This window comes from Lepisosteus platostomus, chromosome 25 (genome assembly GCF_059453375.1).
Source record: "Lepisosteus platostomus isolate fLepPlt1 chromosome 25, fLepPlt1.hap1, whole genome shotgun sequence".
NCBI classification, from domain to species: domain Eukaryota; kingdom Metazoa; phylum Chordata; class Actinopteri; order Semionotiformes; family Lepisosteidae; genus Lepisosteus; species Lepisosteus platostomus.
The window spans coordinates 4,812,244-4,820,147 of record NC_142635.1 but is presented as its reverse complement, the minus strand read 5'-3'; the positions used below and the strand labels follow the sequence as shown (position 1 = coordinate 4,820,147).

At 48.8% G+C, this 7,904-nt stretch overlaps 1 protein-coding gene across 2 annotated transcripts; it reads left to right on the top strand.

The window, feature by feature from the left end:
- Positions 1 to 109: 109 nt before the first annotated feature.
- ing4 (inhibitor of growth family, member 4) lies at positions 110 to 7,841 on the top strand. Of its 2 annotated transcripts, XM_088619046.1 has the most exons (8): positions 110 to 236; positions 1,536 to 1,607; positions 2,090 to 2,256; positions 3,171 to 3,285; positions 3,434 to 3,548; positions 3,772 to 3,916; positions 4,174 to 4,235; positions 4,652 to 7,841. In XM_088619046.1, exons 1-8 carry the CDS (start codon positions 200 to 202, stop codon positions 4,689 to 4,691), a joined length of 753 nt encoding a protein of 250 aa, XP_088475172.1. In that variant the 5' UTR covers positions 110 to 199; the 3' UTR covers positions 4,692 to 7,841. The 2 variants fall into 2 exon arrangements, with proteins under 2 accessions (XP_088475172.1, XP_088475173.1); XM_088619047.1 differs by lacking the exon at positions 4,174 to 4,235.
- The last annotated feature ends 63 nt before the right edge of the window (positions 7,842 to 7,904 follow it).

Below are 7,904 nucleotides of genomic sequence, written 5' to 3'. Positions count from 1 at the left end.
TTCTGCGTGGAAATGCGATGTTACAGGCAAAATAAAATATTAAAGATATTCTGGTCCGCTGTAAAATAACCTAAAAATTAACGTCGAGAGGAGGAGGGGGAAGAAAAAAAGATTTCAACCACCTCACCCGCAACCCTCTCTCTCGGCTCTATATCCGGCCGGACCGGAAGCGCCTTTATTTTGTTTGCAGCTTGTCAAGATGGCGGCTGGGATGTATTTGGAGCATTATTTGGACAGTAAGTGATAACTATCATTATCCCTTTCTGAGAAAATCGATTATTTGGAAGTATCCCTCGGATACTTAATGCAGAAGAAAAATCTTCCATGGTTAAAAGTCCTTGTAGTTTGGTTTTTTGTACCTCGTATTGTGGTTTTCCAGTTGAAGCGCAGTTTGGATGTGTGGGTTGTATAGCATTTGAAAATCCAAACGGGGATATTGTGATCAAATGCAATTTCAAATGGTATGCTGTTTTGGAATAAATGGCTGTTCTTGTTTTATTAGAAAGGACATCATGAGGAGTGAATGGTTTTTGCCCATGGAACGATTTATTTACAATGTGCATTAGTGTATAACGGTAGATGTGTTTACAATTACTGATGTAGTTTATGTCAATATGTGGACAAATGAGTCGCCGATTTATAGTTTGAAATTCAGCAATGCGTTTTAAAATCCATATGGGGCTTATTGATAAAGAAAGTACTGAAAAGGAGAGCAGTAACAGTCTGAACGTTGATGATTTAGCTGGCTTCTTTAAACAGACCACCAATCTCCGCTGTTTAACGTGGAGTTCACACATTAGAAGTAATCGGTCTTCTTTAAAGTTGTCAGCGGAAGAGGAAAATGCAGGACTTTTGTGGAACATTCAGACATACAGGAAATGTGAAAGCGATTAGGTGATAGACATACAAGGACTGTAGTGCGTAACTCACGCCATGGCAGGCGTGCAGAAGAGATTAAAATGTTTATCAGATTCATTTTCAGTCATTGTTTTTGAAATTGTTAAAATAAAAGTAGGCGAGTATAGACGCAGGGGTTTGCACTGCTACCAGGAATATTCCTGGGATGCTGTCTGTGTGGAGTTTGTATGTTCTCCATGTTTTTGCATGGGTTACATCCAGGGGCTCTGGTTTCCTCCCTCAGTTCATTGGCTCCTGGGAAAACTGGCCCTGGTGTGTGTGCCCTGTGATGGACTGGCGTCCAGTCTAGGGTGCACCCTGCCTTGTGCCCATTGCTTGCCAGGATAGGCACCAGCTCCCCCACAACCTTCAACTGGAAGAAGCAGTTAAAAGATGGACAGAATATCATAGAGAGCTTGTTCTGCGCAAACCGAAGTCTCTGCCTTGAGCTCGTGGTGTCCGCAACATTTCAGATATACAGTGTAATTTGTTTCTGATCAGAACATGAGTACTGTAAAACCTGGAGTGGATTACCCTGCTGTGCACTCGGAGTCTGAATGCAACACGGTACTCCCATTACTGTACACTAGGAGCTGGATACCGGCACTGCAGCTGTAATTATTAATTTTTTCCTGCAGGTATTGAGAATCTGCCCTTTGAGTTGCAGAGGAACTTCCAGCTGATGAGAGACCTGGACCAGCGGACTGAAGGTACCAGCGAGAGGTGGGGGTGGTGGGGAGAGCGTATAGCAGAGCAGGAGAGAGGATTGGACACACGGGGAGAACAGACACTACCACACTGGGTTCCAGAGAAGGGATGCACTCTCAGAAATCCTTACTAAAGCAAATATGCATTTACAGCCCTTCCAAAATATCAAGGATTGGGTTTGACACCCTTTGGAAAACCACATCCTAATGGTAGTCTAGTACTGTATTTAGGCAGCTGCAGTAAACATAGTCTGTGACTATAAGAACAAACATAAATAGTTTATACTTAAAGTGCAGCATATTCCTATGTGATGTAATGCTAGTGGTGGAGGGGAGCAGCAGACTATAAGGACCACCGTATCCCCATGTATGTTGACCTACATGGGTGATATAAACCATTCTGTAATCTCGGCCTCTCGTGTCTTTCTCCTCACTTCTTTTTCCTCTCCCTGCCTCTTCCCTTGCTCTGTCCCCTCCCTCCTCAGACCTGAAGGGGCAGATCGATGGCCTGGCACGAGAATACACAGCCAACGCGCGCACCTTGTCCTCAGAGCAGAAGCTCTCCCTGCTGCGCCAGATCCAGCAGTCCTACAGCAAGTGCAAGGAGTTCGGGGACGACAAAGTTCAGCTGGCCATGCAGACGTACGAGATGGTGAGTTCACCCCCAGCCGCCGGCGCTGCCCCACGTGTTTTGATTAGGAAACTGGAGTAGTTCTGAGCCCTGGTCCTGGTTCTGTATCATTTAAAAATTGCTGGAACCCATGAGCCTGACACAGCTGTGAAGTTTGGCTTCCTGGACATTTTATGCTGGGGAAAACTCTGTTTTGGGCACTCTGTGAGTTAATGAGATCTGTACCATTCACAGTTACTGGGATGGTGCTGTGGGCACTGTGGGGCTCTCAGGTTTGTCATGGAGAGCTGCACCACTCCTCCAGTCAGTGTGACTGTGCTGTGGGCACTGTGGGGCTCTCAGTGTTGTCATGGAGAGCTGCACCACTCCTCCAGTCAGTGTGATGGTGCTGTGGGCACTGTGGGGCTCTCAGTTTTGTCATGGAGAGCTGTACCACTCCTCTAGTCAGAGCTGAAAAAATACAACCAGGTAATTTTGCTGTTCTGTAGTTTTGGTTGCTTGCTCTACCACCCCGTTGCAATTCCCAGAAGGCCAAAGCAGAGGAAGAAGACTCGCAGCACGCCGTTACTTTTACGTTTTCTTTTCAGGGTTGGGAATTGCTCTTTTTAAAAAAAAAAATCAAACTCCCGATTTGGAAACGCCGGTTTTCAGCTCTCGCCTCGTGAGCGATGGAGCCCTTCTGTGAGAAGGACTCATGTGGACGCGCTGCTCTCACGCCACTCCTCCTGGGACACTCCGCCAGCCCCACAGGAGAGCTTGAGCCCATTGGAGGAGGAGGGGGGGCGCCCCTTGCTGACTCGAACCCTGGTCACAAAAGCGACGTGACCCAGACTGGATGTCCTGGAGTGTCCTGCATTACTTTGTGCCCATTAACATACTGCACTGTCAGGGAGGCCTGATGTGACACGGTCTGACCACCACCTGCCCCCTCGCAGGTGGACAAGCACATCCGGCGACTGGACACCGACCTGGCGCGCTTCGAGGCGGACCTGAAGGAGAAGCAGATCGAGAGCACCGACTACGACTCCGCGTCCAGCAAGGGCAAGAAGAGTGAGTGGCCGGGACGTGCTGGTATTGCCTGGGGTCCAGCCAGGCGCCCCCGGCGATCCTGGTTTGCCTTCTCTGGTGGTGGTGGGGGTGCACGGGTCACCCTCGCCCTGGGCTCCGCGGCTGACGACTTTCTGTCCCTCTCTCCCAGCGGAGTCTCGGGGGCCGAAGGAAAAGAAAGTGGCCCGGACGAGGTCGAAGGTCAAGAACTCGGACGACGACAGCAGCCCCAAGAATGGCCAGAAGAAAGTCAAACTGATCCACACGTCAGTGTCTCACCCACATTTTTTTTTTTGTCTGTCCTCACTTCTCACTCTCCTTGTTACCCTCCATCTCAATCTTTTGTCTGCATCTCTGCCTGTCTCCCCATCTTCGTCTTTGCTACGTTCTCCGTGGAATGAAGTTCTGTCTGTTTGCTGTGCTGTCTCTCTGTGCAGTGTTTACACCCTTTTCTGATTAAACCCCTCTCTCTCTCTCTCCGACTTTCAGGGGAGAATACAGCACCCCCTCCGTGAATTTTGGGAACGTTCACCCCTCTGATGTACTGGACATGCCTGTGGACCCCAACGAGCCCACGTACTGCCTCTGTCACCAGGTTTCATACGGAGAAATGATCGGCTGTGACAACACCGACGTGAGTGTCCAATCGTGCGTCTGTATGTCCTCTGTGCGTCTCCATGGTTGTGCGTGATGTGTGTTGTTTCACTATTTGGCTTGCGAAGCATGTTGGTAGTATTAGGTGTAGTGTCACTGTAGGCAGGGCATTGTGCGTCTTGTCAGTATTAACAGCGCAGGGCGGTGATGTCTCTTTGTCGTGGTGAATTACTGTGCTGGGTTGTGCAGGATGTGAATTAACAGCGCGGTGTGGTGCAATGTGTGTTCATGTTGCAGTGCTCCATTGAGTGGTTCCACTTCGCCTGTGTGGGACTGACTACTAAACCCCGAGGAAAATGGTGAGGGAGGGGCAGGGAGAGGAGGGGACAGGCTGGAGAGCGGGGGGGGGGGACTGGAGGGGCAGGAGTGGGAGGGGCTGTAGAAGCAGGGGAGGAGCTGTAGAGATGGGAGGGAGAGGAGTGGGAGGGGCTGTAGAAGCAGGGGAGGAGCTGTAGAGATGGGAGGGGCAGGAGTGGGAGGGGCTGTAGAGGTGGGAGGGGCATGAGTGGGAGGGGCTGTAGAAGCAGGGGAGGAGCTGTAGAGATGGGAGGGGCGGGGCTGTAGAGACTGGGGAGCGGGAGGGGAGGCGTGAGAGTGTCACTGAGGACGTGCTTGAGAAGTTTTGAAATGAGATATTGCCAGCGTTTAAAATACTGACCTTGTACTTCGTTGTATTACCTGACATCCTCTTTGCTGTGTTGCCTCTCCCCCGCAGGTACTGCCCCCGCTGCTCCCAGGAGCGAAAGAAGAAGTGAACAGGGAGAGAGGATAGCAGAGGGCTGGAGGGGGGGAGGTGTTCTTGTTAGGTCAACTTCATTTCTCTTATTGCCCGGCATTCGGTTCTGTGATTTCCTTCCTGATTCTCTTCTTTTTCTGCTGTGTGGGAATCCGGTCTTCTTTACGGTCTGCCTTTCAGTCCACTTCCCCCCCTGCCCCCCCCCCGACCCAGCTTACAAAAAGAGAAAATATTTAAAAGGAAAGGGCAGCTATAATAAAACTAGGATTCCACCCGACAGAAAAGAGGAGGGGAGAGGGGGGTTCAGTGTCCAGTCAGTCTCGGCTCCTCTGTTTTCAGAGACGGTGGAGGACAGGGACTGGCCTCCCCCTCTCTGAACCTGGTTGCTGGAGTTTGTGTTGATCCGGAAGAGTCCATCCCAGTATGCCTCAGCGAACAATCAAGGACAGCGGACTGCCCAGTGCGGCGGTTTACGTAGTGACAAAGTGGAAAAGTGACATTTCTCAGCTTTTTAGAAAGCAGGAAATAGCAATAATAGCAGAAGAGCCAAGCCGATGACACAGCATGCGCAGCGAGTCCCAGAAGTCATCGTTTCCTCTGCGGAACCCAGTCCGTTCGCCCCCCAGCTCCCCTTCCGGTGACAGTGGGAAAGGTCCCAGCCCCAGCGTTTCTCCCTGGATTTCTCAATCCTTCAGAAATCGCTCCTTAGAACAGTATTTTAGAAACGCGAGGGGCGATACAAAAGCACATGGGCATAGTATCGATTTGAGTGTTTCTGCGTTTGATCGCCCATTGCCCTTTCAGGTCAGTTAGTTTACCAATGTAAGTCGCTTTGGAGATGTTTAAGGATTTACATGTTGGAAATTTAAAGCCTAAAAAGAGAAACAGCATTGCACTCACAGTTGTAAATGGCCAGACAGGAATGGAGGCAAAAGAGGTTTTCTTCTCAATTGTAAAACCGTAGTTTTGCTGCTGCTGTAGTTCCATACAGCTAAGGACGTTGTTCTCCTTGGTGCTTCTCGCAGAAGAGCGTGGCTTCTTCCGAATACAGAGAGAAAGAAAGCCACAGGAATGTCTGGGAGTTTAATTCTGCTGTGGAACTGTAGGATTTAAGATCGCTGGACTGGAATTACTGTACTTCTGCAACCAGTTTGGACTGGCATTACTGTAACATGTAGCTACACTAGTTTTTGTTATTTTACTGTATTGTAGAATTACTGTTTTCTTCCCTTACACTATCATATTCCAAGTCTGGTCATTTTTAAATGCCTTTTCCCAAACAGCTGAAATCTCAGTGCTGGAGAGCTGGGGCTAGACTGTCTTTTAAGAGATGACTGTACGGACTGTAGCTTCCTGTCCCGTAACCCTCTTCTCTCTCCCCCTGTGTCACTCTGGTGAGCGGGGATCTCCAGTCCTGGTGCTGGACAGCCACTACGTTTGTATTTTGTTCCTGCTTTACTCTGAATAACCCTAAATCTGATCGTTATTGGTTGATTGGACCACTTGAAAAGGTTCTCCCAGCTTGTCAAGTCCAGGTGCTCTGAAGAGATTAGATACCCTGCAGGCACACCAGCCCCTGTATAAGACACAAAAACTCGGTTCGGTGCAAGAAATCAAGTCTATTGGCCCCGTTTCTGAGAACGGTTTCTGTACTCTGGTCCAACTTGGAATCAGGTTTATTAGCAATCGGTAGAGAGAAGTATTTGCAACCTTTGTCTTATTGGTGATGTCATTAGTTATGAAAAGGATTCTGGAATATGATCCTAGGGGGTCTGTAGGATTTCATGTTAGGGTCTCTCTGTATTATCAGCAGCAGAAGACCAGTTGGGAAGGGATAAGATGGTTTCTCCAGGAATCTCCAGTTCAGGAGGGCTGTTAAATTGGTTCAGTTATTATATTGGTGAGCTGAATTAGATTGTTGGGAGCCCAGGTGGACTGAAAACCTGTAGACTCACCATCCCTCTGGATAACAATTGGCCATGCCTACACTGGAGCAGTTTACAGCTGGAAGAGATGGACATTTTGCTGAATTACTGATCCCACGGCCTAGAGTCTGGGAGCTGTGCATTACAGCAATTCAGTGTCACCCGTGAAGGTGAAAAAGTGTCTGCAAGCTGAGTCACGTCGTCCGTAACACTTAGCTGTGAGCAACACTGCTGCAGATGGCGATAGATAGTACCAGGGCTTACCATCTGGGCCCAGGTACCCTACTCTGCTGGTAACGGTTTAGATACGCGCTGTTCATATAGTTACAGGACAAATTAAATTATTAAATAAATGATAGTTCCTGTCTGTTACTTGGTGCCTGTACAGTGGGCAGATGTGTTGTGAAATGTTACATATCTAAACAGCACCGTGGGGAAAGATTCCTGATGGACACCATCAGGAGTGAGACAGGCAGATGAAACTGACCGCACTTGTCCCCTAGTGCACGCCTGCTGCTCCCTGCGGGGGCATACTCATCACTCCGCTGTTTTAATAGGCCCAGTCCAAGTGCTCCAGAAAAACAGAAGTGTTACCTGATTCCTGTTAATTAGCTTCAGCAGTGATTGTCTCGAGAGGAGCAGCTGGCCCATTGTGATTGGAGTTGTAACAATTAGTAATGTTAGTAATAGTGATGCAGGGAGCCCTGAGGGGGTGTCATATTGCACAGAATTTCCAAGGCCTCTAGGACCACCAGCAGCGGTTCTGCATCCTATGAAGGAGGGCTGAACTGGACCGGTTAGCCAGTCCGAACCGTACTACAGGGTACAGGGGTTGGTCCTGGAGGGCTAGAAAAGCTGCAGGACCCGAGGAGCTGGGACAACCTGTTCATTTTTTGCCATTGAACCAGTGGCCTGCCGATTTAGGTTTTAGATCCAAGCTGGAAAGAAAACCTGCTTTCCAGGGCCAGGAACACACAGCCCTGCTCAAAGGATGTGCCTGGGAGATCCCCTACTCCAGGGACACAGATCTCTGCAGTTCCACTTCATTTGCCAAACTGCGACACAAACAGAGTGACCAGGGAGAGCACAGACCACAACCTGTCTTGCGTTGGATTGTCCAGCAAGGAACAAAAAAAATAAAATAATTGGTGCTGTGTGTCATTATTCCGGTTATGAATTACTATAACGTGAGTGTTAAACCCCTATTGCAGCATTAATCTATTAAAGAAACATAAAACTGGAAAGGTGTTGTGTTATTTGTTAAAACAGGCCAGGACTAACTTTACTGATTAGTTATAAACTGAGAT

What these genes read in the sequence shown, in the direction of transcription:
- ing4 (XM_088619046.1), top strand. Translation starts at nt 200, where the DNA reads ATGGCGGCTGGGATGTATTTGGAGCATTATTTGGACA. An exon ending in CCTGGACCAGCGGACTGAAG is followed by an intron (nt 1,608 to 2,089) that starts GTACCAGCGAGA and finishes CTCCCTCCTCAG; the next exon opens with ACCTGAAGGGGCAGATCGAT. An exon ending in TCGGCTGTGACAACACCGAC is followed by an intron (nt 3,917 to 4,173) that starts GTGAGTGTCCAA and finishes TTCATGTTGCAG; the next exon opens with TGCTCCATTGAGTGGTTCCA.